Source organism: Pseudophryne corroboree, unplaced genomic scaffold, assembly GCF_028390025.1.
Source record: "Pseudophryne corroboree isolate aPseCor3 unplaced genomic scaffold, aPseCor3.hap2 scaffold_1048, whole genome shotgun sequence".
Taxonomy (NCBI): Eukaryota; Metazoa; Chordata; class Amphibia; order Anura; family Myobatrachidae; genus Pseudophryne; species Pseudophryne corroboree.
The window spans coordinates 170,950-187,476 of NW_026967675.1; the positions used below are offsets into that span (position 1 = coordinate 170,950).

The 16,527-nt window shown below is 52.8% G+C and overlaps 1 protein-coding gene across 1 annotated transcript in view; it reads left to right on the forward strand.

Moving 5' to 3' along the window:
* The window catches only part of ARMC5 (armadillo repeat containing 5), a 91,329-nt gene extending 77,657 nt beyond the window's left edge, over positions 1 to 13,672 (forward strand). Inside the window, exons 3-4 of the mRNA XM_063950541.1 lie at positions 4,129 to 4,236; positions 12,837 to 13,672. Coding sequence (XP_063806611.1) covers positions 4,129 to 4,236; positions 12,837 to 13,657 — 929 coding nt within the window. The 3' untranslated portion in view covers positions 13,658 to 13,672. The remainder of the gene's footprint in view (positions 1 to 4,128; positions 4,237 to 12,836) is intronic.
* The last annotated feature ends 2,855 nt before the right edge of the window (positions 13,673 to 16,527 follow it).

A 16,527-nucleotide genomic window follows, 5' to 3' on the forward strand; every position in this document is an offset into this window, starting at 1 on the left:
GAGAGAAATGGCCTGATACGTGCAATGTTGCGTAGCTGGAACCGACAAGATTACGCCAGAGCTTGGATGTAGGGTGCAAAGGAGAGGGAGAAGTCAAGAGTGACGCCCAAGCAGTGGAGTTGGGGAACGGGGGAGATGATTGTGTTGTCAACAGTGATAGAGATATTGGTAGGGGGTGTTGCTCTGGATGGGGGAAAGATAATGAGTTCAGTTTTGTCCATGTTGAGCTTCAGAGAGCACTCAGACATGCAGGAGGAGATGCCGGAAAGGCAGCAGGAGACCTTTGAGAGAACCGAGGAGGAAAGATCAGGAGATGAGAGGTAGACTTGTGTGTCATCAGCATAGAGGTGGTATTAAAGGCCAAAGGAATTAATGATCGCACGCAGGGAAGATGTGTACAGGGAGAACAGAACCCTGAGGGACACCAACAGGAAGGATGGAAGGGTGTGAGGTCTTTCCGGAGGCAGACACGGAGATGGAGCGGTTAGTGAGGTAAGAGGTAAACCAGCCAAGGACGGTGCTAGAGAGGCCAACATTTTGGAGTGTGCAGAGGAGGAGAGGGTGATCCACGGTGTCAAAGGCAGCAGAGAGGTCCAGAAGGATGAGTAGAGATAAGTGGCTCTTGGATTTGGCTGAAAGCAGGTCATTGGTGACTTTCACCAGGGCAGTCTCGATGGAGTGTAGTAGCCAAAAGCCAGATACACAGTGGGGGTAATTCTGAGTTGATCGCAGCAGCAAGTTTGTTAGTAATTGGGCAAAACCATGTGCACTGGAGGGGGGGGGGGGGGGGGCAGATATAACATGTGCAGAGAGAGTTAGATTTGGGTGGGTTATATTGTTTCTGTGCAGGGTAAATACTGGCTGCTTTATTTTTACACTGCAATTTAGATTTCAGTTTGAACACACCCCACCCAAATCTAACTCTCTCTGCACATGTTATATCTGCCTCCCCTGCAGTGCACATGGGCCCTCATTCCGAGTTGTTCGCTCGCAAGGCGATTTTAGCAGAGTTGCTCACGCTAAGCCTACGCCTACTGGGAGTGTATCTTAGCATCTTAAAATTGCGAACGATGTATTCGCAATATTGCGATTACAATCTTCTTAGCAGTTTCAGAGTAGCTTCAGACTTACTCGGCATCTGCGATCAGTTCAGTGCTTGTCGTTCCTGGTTTGACGTCACAAACACACCCAGCGTTCGCCCAGACACTCCCCCGTTTCTCCGGCCACTCCCGCGTTTTTCCCGGAAACGGTAGCGTTTTTCCCCACACGCCCATAAAACGGCCTGTTTCCGCCCAGTAACACCCATTTCCTGTCAATCACACTACAATCGCCGGAGCGAAGAAAAAGCCGTGAGTAAAAATCCAAACTTCATAGCAAATTTACTTGGCGCAGTCGCAGTGCGGACATTGCACATGCGCACTAAGCGGAAAATCGCTGCGATGCGATGAAATTTACCGAGCGAACGACTCGGAATGAGGGCCATGGTTTTGCCCAACTGCTAACAAAAATCCTGCTGCAATCAACTCGGAATTACCGCCAGTGTGCAGTGACTGTTGTACTCTGGTATTATACACAGTGGGCCTAATTCTGAGTTGATCGCAGCAGCAAGTTTTGGTTAGCAATTGGACAAAACCATGTGCACTGCAGGAGGGGCAGATGTAACATGTGCAGAGAGAGGTAGATTTGGGTGCGGTGTATTTAAATTGAAATCTAAATTGCAGAGTAAAAATAAAGCAGCCAGTATTTACCTTGCACAGAAACGAAATAACCCACCCAAATCTAACTCTCTCTGCACATGTTATATCTGTCCCCCCTGCAGTGCACATGGTTTTGCCCAACTGCTAACAAACTTGCTGCTGCGATCAACTCAGAATTACCCCCAATGTGCAGTGACAGTTGTACTCTCTGGTTATTATACACAGTATGCAGTGACTCTTGTACTCTCTGATTATGGGCCCTCATTCCGAGTTGATCGGTCGCAAGGCGAATTTAGCAGAGTTACACACGCTAAGCCGCCGCCTACTGGGAGTGAATCTTAGCTTCTTAAAATTGCGACCGATGTATTCGCAATATTGCGATTACTAACTACTTAGCAGTTTCAGAGTAGCTCCAGACTTACTCTGCCTGTGCGATCAGTTCAGTGCTTGTCGTTCCTGGTTGACGTCACAAACACACCCAGCGTTCGCCCAGGCACTCCCACCGTTTCTCCGGCCACTCCTGCGTTTTTTCCGGAAACGGTAGCGTTTTCAGCCACACGCCCCTGAAACTCCGTGTTTCCGCCCAGTAACACCCATTTCCTGTCAATCACATTACGTTCGCCGGAGCGAAGAAAAAGCCGTGAGTAAAAATACTTTCTTCATAGTAAAGTTACTTGGCGCAGTCGCAGTGCGAACTTTGCGCATGCGTACTAAGCGGATTTTCACTGCGATGCGATGAAAAATACCGAGCGAACAACTCGGAATGAGGGCCATTATACACAGTGTGCAGTGACTGTTGTACTCTGGTTATTATACACACAGTGTGCAGTGACTGTTGTACTCTGGTTATTATACATACAGTGTGCGGTGACTGTTGTACTCTGGTTATTATACATACAGTGTGCAGTGACTGTTGTACTCTCTGGTTATTATACACAGTGTGCAGTGACTGTTGTACTCTCTGGTTATTATACACAGTATGCAGTGACTCTTGTACTCTCTGGTTATTATACACAGTGTGCAGTGACTGTTGTACTCTGGTTATTATACATACAGTGTGCTGTGACTGTTGTACTCTGGTTATTATACATACAGTGTGCAGTGACTGTTGTACTCTCTGGTTATTATACACAGTGTGCAGTGACTGTTGTACTCTCTGGTTATTATACACAGTATGCAGTGACTCTTGTACTCTCTGGTTATTATACACAGTGTGCAGTGACTGTTGTACTCTCTGGTTATTATACACAGTATGCAGTGACTCTTGTACTCTCTGGTTATTATACACCAGGCCTGGCCAACCTGTGGCTCTCCAGCTGTTGTGAAACTACATATCCCAGCATGCTCTGCCACAGTTTTAGCATTCCCTAATAGCAAAAGTGTGGCAGGACATGATGGGACTTGTAGTTTCACAACAGCAGGAGAGCCACAGGTTGGCCAGGCCTGTTATACACAGTGTGCAGTGACTGTTGTACTCTCTGGTTATTATACACAGTGTGCAGTGACTCTTGTACTCTCTGGTTATTATACACAGTGTGCAGTGACTGTTGTACTCTCTGGTTATTATACACAGTGTGCAGTGACTCTTGTACTCTCTGGTTATTATACACAGTGTGCAGTGACTGTTGTACTCTCTGGTTATTATACACAGTATGCAGTGACTCTTGTACTCTCTGGTTATTATACACAGTGTGCAGTGACTGTTGTACTCTTTGGTTATTATACATACAGTGTGCTGTGACTGTTGTACTCTGGTTATTATACACACAGTGTGCAGTGACTGTTGTACTCTCTGGTTATTATACACACGGTGTGCAGTGATTGTTGTACTCTCTGGTTATTATACACATGGTGTGCAGTGACTGTTGCACTCTCTGGTTATTATACACACGGTGTGCAGTGATTGTTGTACTCTCTGGTTATTATACACACGGTGTGCAGTGACTGTTGCACTCTCTGGTTATTATACACACGGTGTGCAGTGACTGTTGTACTCTGGTTATTATACACACGTTGTGCAGTGACTGTTGCACTCTGGTTATTATACACATGGTGTGCACTGACTGTTGCACTCTCTGGTTATTATACACACGGTGTGCACTGACTGTTGTACTCTCTGGTTATTATACACACGGTGTGCAGTGACTGTTGCACTCTCTGGTTATTATACACACGGTGTGCAGTGACTGTTGTACTCTGGTTCTTATACACACGGTGTGCAGTGACTGTTGCACTCTCTGGTTATTATACACACGGTGTGCAGTGACTGTTGCACTCTCTGGTTATTATACACAGTGTGCAGTGACTGTTGTACTCTCTGGTTATTGTACACACGGTGTGCAGTGACTGTTGCACTCTCTGGTTATTATACACACGGTGTGCAGTGACTGTTGCACTCTCTGGGTAGTAATTGCTGTGTGTTTTCTTCCAGTCAGTATCCTGCAGTCTGTGTGTGTAGCCTCCATATGGAATAGGGTCTCCCGGGCTCTGGGAAATTTGGCGTTGGACCCACAGAACAGTGTAATCATTCATGATTCCGGTAAGCTGGGCGTTGTGGTACTGCAGGAACATGGCTATAGATGGTGGAAGTAATCCTACGCAGTGGAGAAGGCATGATTGGGCCAGGTAGAGAGGGAACATTAGCTACTAGGTGCTGGGCATGAGATGAGTGTCTGCGGGTACAGGGAGTAGGGTGAGGCATAAGGCTTGGGGATAGAAGTGAGGTACAACCTGAGGCTGGGCTGAAAAATTAGGCAAAGGATGAGTACATGGCATAAAGTAATATGCAGCCTAACACTGTGCTGAAATATGCGTGAGGCTGGGTACAGGGCATAGGGTGAAGAAACATGAGGCGTGAGGCTGGGTACAGGGCATAGGGTGAAGAAACATGAGGAGTGAGGCTGGGTACAGGGCATAGGGTGGAGAAACATGAGGCGTGAAGCTGGGTACAGGGCATAGGGTGGAGAAACATGAGGAGTGAGGCTGGGTACAGGGCATAGGGTGGAGAAACATGAGGCATGAAGCTGGGTACAGGGCATAGGGTGGAGAAACATGAGGAGTGAGGCTGGGTACAGGGCATAGGGTGGAGAAACATGAGGAGTGAGGCTGGGTACAGGGCATAGGGTGGAGAAACATGAGGCGTGAGGCTGGGTACAGGGCATAGGGTGGAGAAACATGACGCGTGAGGCTGGGTACAGGGCATAGGGTGGAAAAAACATGAAGCGTGAGGCTGGGTATAGGGCATAGGGTGGAAAAACCATGAGGCGTGAGGCTGGGTACAGGGCATAGGGTGGAGAAACATGAGGCGTGAGGCTGGCTATAGGGCATAGGATGGAGAAACATGAGGAGTGAGGCTGGGTATAGGGCATAGGGTGGAGAAACATGAGGAGTGAGGCTGGGTACAGGGCATAGGGTGGAGAAACATGAGGCGTGAAGCTGGGTACAGGGCATAGGGTGGAGAAACATGAGGAGTGAGGCTGGGTACAGGGCATAGGGTGGAGAAACATGAGGCGTGAGACTGGGTACAGGGCATAGGGTGGAGAAACCTGAGGCGTGAGGCTGGGTATAGGGCATAGGGTGGAGAAACCTGAGGCGTGAGGCTGGGTACAGGGCATAGGGTGGAGAAACATGAGGCGTGAGGCTGGGTACAGGGCATAGTGTGGAGAAACATGAGGCGTGAACATGAGGAGTGAGGCTGGGTACAGGGCATAGGGTGGAAAAACCATGAGGCGTGAGGCTGGATATAGGGCATAGGGTGGAGAGGCGTGATGCTGGGTATAGGGCATAGGGTGGAGAGGCTTGAGGCTGGGTATAGGGCATAGGGTGGAGAAACCTGAGGAGTGAGGCTGGGTACAGGGCATAGGGTGGAGAAACATGAGGCGTGAGGCTGGGTACAGGGCATAGGGTGGAAAAAACATGAAGCGTGAGGCTGGGTATAGGGCATAGGGTGGAAAAACCATGAGGTGTGAGGCTGGGTACAGGGCATAGGGTGGAGAAACATGAGGCGTGAGGCTGGGTATAGGGCATAGGGTGGAGAAACCTGAGGAGTGAGGCTGGGTACAGGGCATAGGGTGGAGAAACATGAGGCGTGAGGCTGGGTACAGGGCATAGGGTGGAGAAACATGAGGAGTGAGGCTGGGTACAGGGCATAGGGTGGAGAAACATGAAGCGTGAGGCTGGGTATAGGGCATAGGGTGGAGAAACATGAGGCGTGAGGCTGGGTACAGGGCATAGGGTGGAGAAACATGAGTGAGACTGGGTACAGGGCATAGGGTGGAGAAACCTGAGGCGTGAGGCTGGGTATAGGGCATAGGGTGGAGAAACCTGAGGCGTGAGGCTGGGTACAGGGCATAGGGTGGAGAAACATGAGGCGTGAGGCTGGGTACAGGGCATAGTGTGGAGAAACATGAGGCGTGAACATGAGGAGTGAGGCTGGGTACAGGGCATAGGGTGGAAAAACCGTGAGGCTGGGTATAAGGCATAGGGTGGAGAGGCGTGAGGCTGGGTATAGGGCATAGGGTGGAGAGGCGTGGGGCTGGGTATAGGGCATAGGGTGGAGAGGCGTGAGGCTGGGTATAGGGCATAGGGTGGAGAAACCTGAGGAGTGAGGCTGGGTACAGGGCATAGGGTGGAAAAAACATGAAGCGTGAGGCTGGGTATAGGGCATAGGGTGGAAAAACCATGAGGCGTGAGGCTGGGTACAGGGCATAGGGTGGAGAAACATGAGGCGTGAGGCTGGGTATAGGGCATAGGGTGGAGAAACATGAGGAGTGAGGCTGGGTACAGGGCATAGGGTGGAGAAACATGAGGCGTGAAGCTGGGTACAGGGCATAGGGTGGAGAAACATGAGGAGTGAGGCTGGGTACAGGGCATAGGGTGGAGAAACATGAGGCATGAAGCTGGGTACAGGGCATAGGGTGGAGAAACATGAGGAGTGAGGCTGGGTACAGGGCATAGGGTGGAGAAACCTGAGGCGTGAGGCTGGGTATAGGGCATAGGGTGGAGAAACCTGAGGCGTGAGGCTGGGTACAGGGCATAGGGTGGAGAAACATGAGGCGTGAGGCTGGGTACAGGGCATAGTGTGGAGAAACATGAGGCGTGAACATGAGGAGTGAGGCTGGGTACAGGGCATAGGGTGGAAAAACCATGAGGCGTGAGGCTGGGTATAGGGCATAGGGTGGAGAGGCGTGAGGCTGGGTATAGGGCATAGGGTGGAGAGGCGTGAGGCTGGGTATAGGGCATAGGGTGGAGAAACCTGAGGAGTGAGGCTGGGTATAGGGCATAGGGTGGAGAGGCGTGAGGCTGGGTATAGGGCATAGGGTGGAGAAACGTGAGGCTGGGTATAGGGCATAGGGTGGAGAGGCGTGAGGCTTGGTACAGGGCATAGGGTGGAAAAAACATGAAGTGTGAGGCTGGGTATAGGGCATAGGGTGGAGAAACCATGAGGCGTGAGGCTGGGTACAGGGCATAGGGTGGAGAAACATGAGGAGTGAGGCTGGGTATAGGGCATAGGGTGGAGAAACGTGAGGCTGGGTATAGGGCATAGGGTGGAGAGGCGTGAGGCTGGGTATAGGACATAGGGTGGAGAAACGTGAGGCTGGGTACAAGGCATAGGGTGGAAAAAACATGAAGCGTGAGGCTGGGTATAGGGCATAGGGTGGAAAAACCATGAGGCGTGAGGCTGGGTACAGGGCATAGGGTGGAGAAACATGAGGCGTGAGGCTGGGTACAGGGCATAGGGTGGAGAAACATGAAACATGAGGCGTGAGGCTGGGTATAGGGCATAGGGTGGGGAAACCTGAGGCGTGAGGCTGGGTACAGGGCATAGGGTGGAGAAACATGAGGAGTGAGGCTGGGTATAGGGCATAGGGTGGAGAAACGTGAGGCTGGGTATAGGGCTTAGGGTGGAGAGGCGTGAGGCTGGGTATAGGACATAGGGTGGAGAAACGTGAGGCTGGGTACAAGGCATAGGGTGGAAAAAACATGAAGCGTGAGGCTGGGTATAGGGCATAGGGTGGAAAAACCATGAGCCATGAGGCTGGGTACAGGGCATAGGGTGGAGAAACATGAGGCGTGAGGCTGGGTACAGGGCATAGGGTGGAGAAACATGAAACATGAGGCGTGAGGCTGGGTATAGGGCATAGGGTGGGGAAACCTGAGGCGTGAGGCTGGGTACAGGGCATAGGGTGGAAAAACCATGAGGCTGGGTACAGGGCATAGGGTGGAGAAACATGAGGCGTGAGGCTGGGTAGAGGGCATAGGGTGGAGAAACATGAGGCGTGAAGCTGGGTACAGAGCATAGAGTGGCGAAACATGAGGAGTGAGGCTGGGTATAGGGCATAGGGTGGAGAAACATGAAGCGTGAGGCTGGGTACAGGGCATAGGGTGGAGAAACATGAGGCGTGAAGCTGGGTACAGGGCATAGGGTGGAGAAACATGAGGAGTGAGGCTGGGTATAGGGCATAGGGTGGAGAGGCGTAAGGCTGGGTATATTGCATAGGGTGGAGAAACATGAGGCGTGAGGCTGGGTATAGGGCATAGTGTGGAGAAACCTGAGACGTGAGGCTGGGTATAGGGCATAGTGTGGAGAAACCTGAGGCGTGAGGCTGGGTACAGGGCATAGGGTGGAGAAACATGAGGCGTGAGGCTGGGTATAGGGCATAGGGTGGAGAAACCTGAGGTGTGAGGCTGGGTATAGGGCATAGGGTGGAGAAACATGAGGCGTGAGGCTGGGTACAGGGCATAGGGTGGAGAAACGTGAGGCTGGGTACAGGGCATAGGGTGGAGAAACGTGAGGCTGGGTACAGGGCATAGGGTGGAGAAACGTGAGGCTGGGTACAGGGCATAGGGTGGAGAAACGTGAGGCTGGGTACAGGGCATAGGGTGGAGAAACGTGAGGCTGGGTACAGGGCATAGGGTGGAGAAACGTGAGGCTGGGTACAGGGCATAGGGTGGAGAAACGTGAGGCTGGGTACAGGGCATAGGGTGGAGAAACGTGAGGCTGGGTACAGGGCATAGGGTGGAGAAACATGAGGCGTGAAGCTGGGTACAGGGCATAGGGTGGAGAAACATGAGTGAGGCTGGGTATAGGGCATAGGGTGGAGGCGTAAGGCTGGGTATATTGCATAGGGTGGAGAAACATGAGGCGTGAGGCTGGGTATAGGGCATAGTGTGGAGAAACCTGAGACGTGAGGCTGGGTATAGGGCATAGTGTGGAGAAACCTGAGGCGTGAGGCTGGGTATAGGGCATAGGGTGGAGAAATGTGAGGCTGGGTACAGGGCATAGGGTGGAGAAACATGAAGCGTGAGGCTGGGTACAGGGCATAGGGTGGAGAAACGTGAGGCTGGGTACAGGGCATAGGGTGGAGAAACGTGAGGCTGGGTACAGGGCATAGGGTGGAGAAACGTTAGGCTGGGTACGGGGCATAGGGTGGAGAAACGTGAAGCTGGGTACAGGGCATAGGGCGAAGAAACATGAGGCGTGAGGCTGGGTATAGGGCATAGGGTGGAGAAACATGAGGCGCGAGGCTGGGTATAGGGCATTGGGTGGAGAGGCGTGAGGCTGGGTATATTGCATAGGGTGGAGAAACGTGAGGCTGGGTACAGGGCATAGGGTGGAGAAACATGAGTGGTATAGGGCATAGAGTATAGGGTGGAGAGACATGAGGCTTGAGGGTACAGGAGATGGGGTGAGGCACAGCCTGGTACTGGAATGACATGAGGTGTGAGGCTGGGTACAGCAGATGGGGTGTGTAATTTCATGCTGGTGGGTGTGGACACGGATGTGGGAGCTGGGACAGGAAGTGAATGACATGAGGTGCGAGGCTGGGTACAGTGAATGAGGTGCGAGGCTGGGTACAGGAGATGGGGTGTGTCATTTCATGCTGGTGGGTGTGTACACGGATGTGGGAGCTGGGACAGGAAGTGAATGAGATGCGAGGCTGGGTACAGTGAATGAGGTGCGAGGCTGGGTACAGTGAATGAGGTGCGAGGCTGGGTACAGTGAATGAGGTGCGAGGCTGGGTACAGTGAATGAGGTGTGAGGCTGGGTACAGTGAATGAGGTGTGAGGCTGGGTGCAGTGAATGAGGTGCGAGGCTGGGTACAGGAGATGGGAGTGTAATTTCATGCTGGTGCGTGTGGATACGGATGTGGGAGCTGGGACAGGAAGTGAATGAGGTGCGAGGCTGGGTACAGTGAATGAGGTGCGAGGCTGGGTACAGTGAATGAGATGTGAGGCTGGGTACAGTGAATGAGGTGTGAGGCTGGGTACAGTGAATATGGTGTGAGGCTGGGTACAGTGAATGAGGTGCGAGGCTGGGTACGGTGAATGAGGTGCGAGGCTGGGTACGGTGAATGAGGTGCGAGGCTGGGTACAGGAGATGGTGGTGTAATTTCATGCTGGGGGGTGTGGACACGGATGTGGTAGCTGGGACAGGAAGTGAATGAGGTGTGATTCTGGGTACAGTGAATGAGGTGTGAGGCTGGGTACAGTGAATGAGGTGTGATTCTGGGTACAGTGAATGAGGTGTGAGGCTGGGTACAGTGAATGAGGTGTGAGGCTGGGTACAGTGAATGAGGTGTGAGGCTGGGTACGGTGAATGAGATGCGAGGCTGGGTACGGTGAATGAGATGCGAGGCTGGGTACGGTGAATGAGGTGCGAGGCTGGGTACGGTGAATGAGGTGCGAGGCTGGGTACGGTGAATGAGGTGCGAGGCTGGGTACAGGAGATGGGGGTGTAATTTCATGCTGGGGGGTGTGGACACGGATGTGGTAGCTGGGACAGGAAGTGAATGAGATGTGAGGCTGGGTACAGGAGCTGGTGGGTGGGGACACGGATGTGGTAGCTGGGACAGGAAGTGAATGAGGTGTGAGGCTGGGTACAGTGAATGAGGTGTGAGGCTGGGTACAGTGAATGAGGTGTGAGGCTGGGTACGGTGAATGAGGTGTGAGGCTGGGTACGGTGAATGAGGTGTGAGGCTGGGTACGGTGAATGAGGTGTGAGGCTGGGTACGGTGAATGAGGTGTGAGGCTGGGTACGGAGAATGAGGTGCGAGGCTGGGTACGGAGAATGAGGTGCGAGGCTGGGTACGGTGAATGAGGTGCGAGGCTGGGTACGGTGAATGAGGTGCGAGGCTGGGTACAGGAGATGGGAGTGTAATTTCATGCTGGTGCGTGTGGATACGGATGAGGGAGCTGGGGCAGGAAGTGAATGAGGTGTGAGGCTGGGTACAGTGAATGAGGTGTGAGGCTGGGTACGGTGAATGAGGTGTGAGGCTGGGTACGGTGAATGAGGTGTGAGGCTGGGTACGGTGAATGAGGTGTGAGGCTGGGTACGGTGAATGAGGTGCGAGGCTGGGTACAGTGAATGAGGTGCGAGGCTGGGTACAGTGAATGAGGTGCGAGGCTGGGTACAGTGAATGAGGTGCGAGGCTGGGTACAGTGAATGAGGTGTGAGGCTGGGTACAGGAGATGGGGGTGTAATTTCATGCTGGTGCGTGTGGATACGGATGAGGGAGCTGGGGCAGGAAGTGAATGAGGTGTGAGGCTGGGTACAGTGAATGAGGTGTGAGGCTGGGTACAGTGAATGAGGTGTGAGGCTGGGTACAGTGAATGAGGTGTGAGGCTGGGTACAGTGAATGAGATGCGAGGCTGGGTACGGTGAATGAGGTGCGAGGCTGGGTACGGTGAATGAGGTGCGAGGCTGGGTACAGGAGATGGGGGTGTAATTTCATGCTGGGGGGTGTGGACACGGATGTGGTAGCTGGGACAGGAAGTGAATGAGGTGTGAGGCTGGGTACATGAGCTGGGGGGTGGGGATACGGATGTGGTAGCTGGGACAGGAAGTGAATGAGGTGTGAGGCTGGGTACAGGAGCTGGGGGGTGTGGACACGGATGTGTGAGCTGGGACAGGAAGTGAATGACATGAGGTGTGAGGCTGGGTACAGTGAATGAGGTGTGAGGCTGGGTACAGTGAATGAGGTGTGAGGCTGGGTACGGTGAATGAGGTGCGAGGCTGGGTACGGTGAATGAGGTGCGAGGCTGGGTACGGTGAATGAGGTGCGAGGCTGGGTACAGGAGATGGGGGTGTAATTTCATGCTGGGGGGTGTGGACACGGATGTGGTAGCTGGGACAGGAAGTGAATGAGGTGTGAGGCTGGGTACAGGAGATGGGGGTGTCATTTCATGCTGGGGGGTGTGGACACGGATGTGGGAGCTGGGACAGGAAGTGAATGACATGAGGTGTGAGGCTGGGTACAGTGAATGAGGTGTGAGGCTGGGTACAGTGAATGAGGTGCGAGGCTGGGTACGGTGAATGAGGTGCGAGGCTGGGTACGGTGAATGAGGTGCGAGGCTGGGTACAGGAGATGGGGGTGTAATTTCATGCTGGGGGGTGTGGACACGGATGTGGTAGCTGGGACAGGAAGTGAATGAGGTGTGAGGCTGGGTACAGGAGCTGGGGGGTGGGGACACGGATGTGGTAGCTGGGACAGGAAGTGAATGAGGTGTGAGGCTGGGTACAGGAGCTGGGGGGTGTGGACACGGATGTGGGAGCTGGGACAGGAAGTGAATGACATGAGGTGTGAGGCTGGGTACAGTGAATGAGGTGCGAGGCTGGGTACAGTGAATGAGGTGCAAGGCTGGGTACGGTGAATGAGGTGTGAGGCTGGGTACAGGAGATTGAGGGGGGGGTGTAATTTCATGCTGGGGGGTGTGGACACGGATGTGGGAGCAGGGACAGGAAGTGAATGACATGAGGTGTGAGTTTGGGTACAGTGAATGAGGTGTGAGGCTGGGTACAGTGCATGAGGTGCGAGGCTGGGTACAGTGAATGAGGTGTGAGGCTGGGTACAGGAGCTGGGGGGTGTGGACACGGATGTGGGAGCTGGGACAGGAAGTGAATGACATGAGGTGTGAGGCTGGGTACAGTGAATGAGGTGTGAGGCTGGGTACAGTGAATGAGGTGCGAGGCTGGGTACAGTGAATGAGGTGCGAGGCTGGGTACAGGAGATGGGGGTGTAATTTCATGCTGGGGGGTGTGGACACTGATGTGGGAGCTGGGACAGGAAGTGAATGACATAGGTCTCTCTGATCACTACATACTGACACCATTTCCACCCATTCTCTCCTCACATTTAGGTGCAGTCTCCACGTTGGTACAAATCTTACAAAGCTCTCAAGATGCTGGGTGTCTGCACAGCTGCCTGCGAGCCCTCCGTATCCTGGGGGATTCCGCCTCACACAGACTTTCTATCTGTCAGCAGGGTGGACTGGCCCCTTGTGTTCCAATGCTTACATCTCCAGACTCCAACTTGGTGTGTGCGGCTGTACGTGCTGTGTGTGAGCTGAGCCGCGGGTGTTCCCTGGACTGTGCAGAGCAGCTGAGTCCTGTTGTACCAACCTTGGTGGCACTAGCCAGCGGAGAGGAAGTAAAAGTTGCCGTGCGTCAGGCTACACTTGGTACTCTTTGCAATCTTTGTAACCAAGGAGCTTTACGGCCTATCCTTGGTAATGCGGGCACAATCCATCTCCTTATAGCAGAAGCCAAAGCGTTACAGGATGCTCCTACACGCTGCCTTCCACTGCTGAGAGCCCTGTGTCTTTGCTGCCGTGAAGCACTCAATCGTATCCGGGTGCGGGAGCTTGGAGGATTAGAAATACTTCTAGATCTGCTGCATAATCCCCAATATCAGTCTTTTCACCACAGAATTACTGTAGCATTTCTGTACTTTTGTCATGACATTGCTGCCCTGGCCTTGCTAGGTGCTGGAGGCCTGGCCACCCTGTTAGCTGAAAGGTTAGAGGAGATGGCTTTGACTGCTGAAGATAGGAGAGACATGCAAAGTTGGAGGATGGCAGAAGATGGACAAGAGGAGAGAGATTCTGCCTCTTTCGATTTCCCTACAGAACCAACAAAGAAAAGAGAAGTGGGTGGCACAGCAGATGAAAGCCTGAGGTGAGGAGGAATGGTCCTGTGTGTGGTCAGGTGGCACAGCTGATGAAAGCCTGAGGTGAGGATGAATGGTCGTGTGTGTGGTTGGGTGGCACAGCGGATGAAAGCCTGAGGTGAGGAGGAATGGTCCTGTGTGTGGTTGGGTGGCACAGCGAATGAAAGCCTGAGGTGAAGATGAATGGTCCTGTGTGTGGTTGGGTGGCACAGCGGATGAAAGCCTGAGGTGGGGATGAATGGGCCTGTGTGTGGTTGGGTGGCACAGCGGATGAAAGCCTTAGGTGAAGATGAATGGTTTTGTGTGTGGTTGGGTGGCACAGCGGATGAAAGCCTGAGGTGAGGATGAATGGGCCTGTGTGTGGTTCGGTGGCACAGCGGATGAAAGCCTGAGGTGAAGATGAATGGTTTTGTGTGTGGTTGGGTGGCACAGCGGATGAAAGCCTGAGGAGAGGATGAATGGTCATGTGTGTGGTTGGGTGGCACAGCGGATGAAAGCCTGAGGAGAGGATGAATGGTTTTGTGTGTGGTTGGGTGGCACAGCGGATGAAAGCCTGAGGTGAGGAGGAATGGTCCTGTGTGTGGTCAGGTGGCACAGCTAATGAAAGCCTGAGGTGAGGATGAATGGTCGTGTGTGTGGTTGGGTGGCACAGCGGATGAAAGCCTGAGGTGAGGAGGAATGGTCCTGTGTGTGGTTGGGTGGCACAGCGAATGAAAGCCTGAGGTGAAGATGAATGGTCCTGTGTGTGGTTGGGTGGCACAGCGGATGAAAGCCTGAGGTGGGGATGAATGGGCCTGTGTGTGGTTGGGTGGCACAGCGGATGAAAGCCTTAGGTGAAGATGAATGGTTTTGTGTGTGGTTGGGTGGCACAGCGGATGAAAGCCTGAGGTGAGGATGAATGGGCCTGTGTGTGGTTCGGTGGCACAGCGGATGAAAGCCTGAGGTGAAGATGAATGGTTTTGTGTGTGGTTGGGTGGCACAGCGGATGAAAGCCTGAGGAGAGGATGAATGGTCATGTGTGTGGTTGGGTGGCACAGCGGATGAAAGCCTGAGGAGAGGATGAATGGTTTTGTGTGTGGTTGGGTGGCACAGCGGATGAAAGCCTGAGGTGAGGATGAATGGGCCTGTGTGTGGTTGGGTGGCACAGCGGATGAAAGCCTGAGGTGAAGATGAATGGTTTTGTGTGTGGTTGGGTGGCACAGCGGATGAAAGCCCGAGGAGAGGATGAATGGTCATGTGTGTGGTTGGGTGGCACAGCGGATGAAAGCCTGAGGAGAGGATGAATGGTCATGTGTGTGGTTGGGTGGCACAGCGGATGAAAGCCTGAGGAGAGGATGAATGGTCATGTGTGTGTGTGTGGTTGGGTGGCACAGCGGATGAAAGCCTGAGGTAAAGATGAATGGTCATGTGTGTGGTTGGGTGGCACAGCGGATGAAAGCTTGAGGTGAGGATGAATGGGCCTGTGTGTGGTTGGGTGGCACAGCGGATGAAAGCCTGAGGTGAAGATGAATGGTCATGTGTGTGGTTGGGTGGCACAACGGATGAAAGCCTGAGGAGAGGATGAATGGTCATGTGTGTGGTTGGGTGGCACAGCAGATGAAAGCATGAGGTGAAGATGAATGGTCCTGTGTGTGGTTGGGTGGCACAGCGGACGAAAGCCTGAGGTGAGGATGAATGGTCCTGTGTGTGGTTGGGTGGCACAGCGGATGAAAGCCTGAGGTGAAGATGAATGGTCATGTGTGTGGTTGGGTGGCACAGCGGATGAAAGCCTGAGGTGAAGATGAATGGTCCTGTGTGTGGTTGGGTGGCACAGCGGATGAAAGCCTGAGGTGAGGATGAATGGTCCTGTGTGTGGTTGGGTGGCACAGTGGAGGAAAGCCTGAGGTGAGGATGAATGGTCCTGTGTGTGGTTGGGTGGCACAGCGGATGAAAGCCTGAGGTGAGGATGAATGGTCCTGTGTGTGGTTGGGTGGCACAGCGGATGAAAGCCTGAGGTGAAGATGAATGGTCCTGTGTGTGGTTGGGTGGCACAGCGAATGAAAGCCTGAGGTGAAGATGAATGGTCATGTATGTGGTTGGGTGGCAGTACTGCTGGTGGGACTACAGATGCTTCTTTATCTTGCATGGTGACTGGTTACCACTGTGTAATCTTGGGGAGCCTTGGCACAGTCTGTCACAATTTATTATATGTGAAATGCCGTTACTAGCTGGTGTAAACATATGCCCTTTCCTATAGAATAATTACCAACATAGATGCCAATTTGTGTGGTCACACAAGTGTGTCATCTGCTGCCAATAAGTATACAGCTCTTAATGCATTCCCATGGGTAGATATAATCAGACATTGCATACTAATTAGCCCATAAGCAGATACATTTCACCCGTCATCACCTTCCGTTAGGTTTGCCAAGATACACACAATGGGGGTATTCAATTGTTTGAAAAGTCATTTGGGAGTCTGTTTTTTCCCTATCTAATAGACAGGAAAAACCACACCCAGCTGACCTTTCAAACAATTGAATTCCACCCAATATGAACAATTGTAATACAGGATGTCTATTTGCTCCTTTTCACCTCCGGAGCAAAAACACACCGGTATCAGTGTAACCCTCCAAATAGAGCTCCTGCGAGAGAGAGGCTGTTAGGGAACTCCGGCCCTATATGCGTGAGACACCTAGAGCCGGTGAGAGGGTCTTCTGCCAATAACAGCCCCCCCTATCCTCGCTGTTCCCTTAGTGCACAACGGGCTGGACACCAGTGGATATTGAACTGGAGAATAACTAAGGGTACAAGACACACTGGAGCACAGAGGGTTAAAGTCAGAAGCTGGGCCAGGATCTCAGCCAGGGCAGGTGAGGCACTGTGCAGATTTTATAACTTGC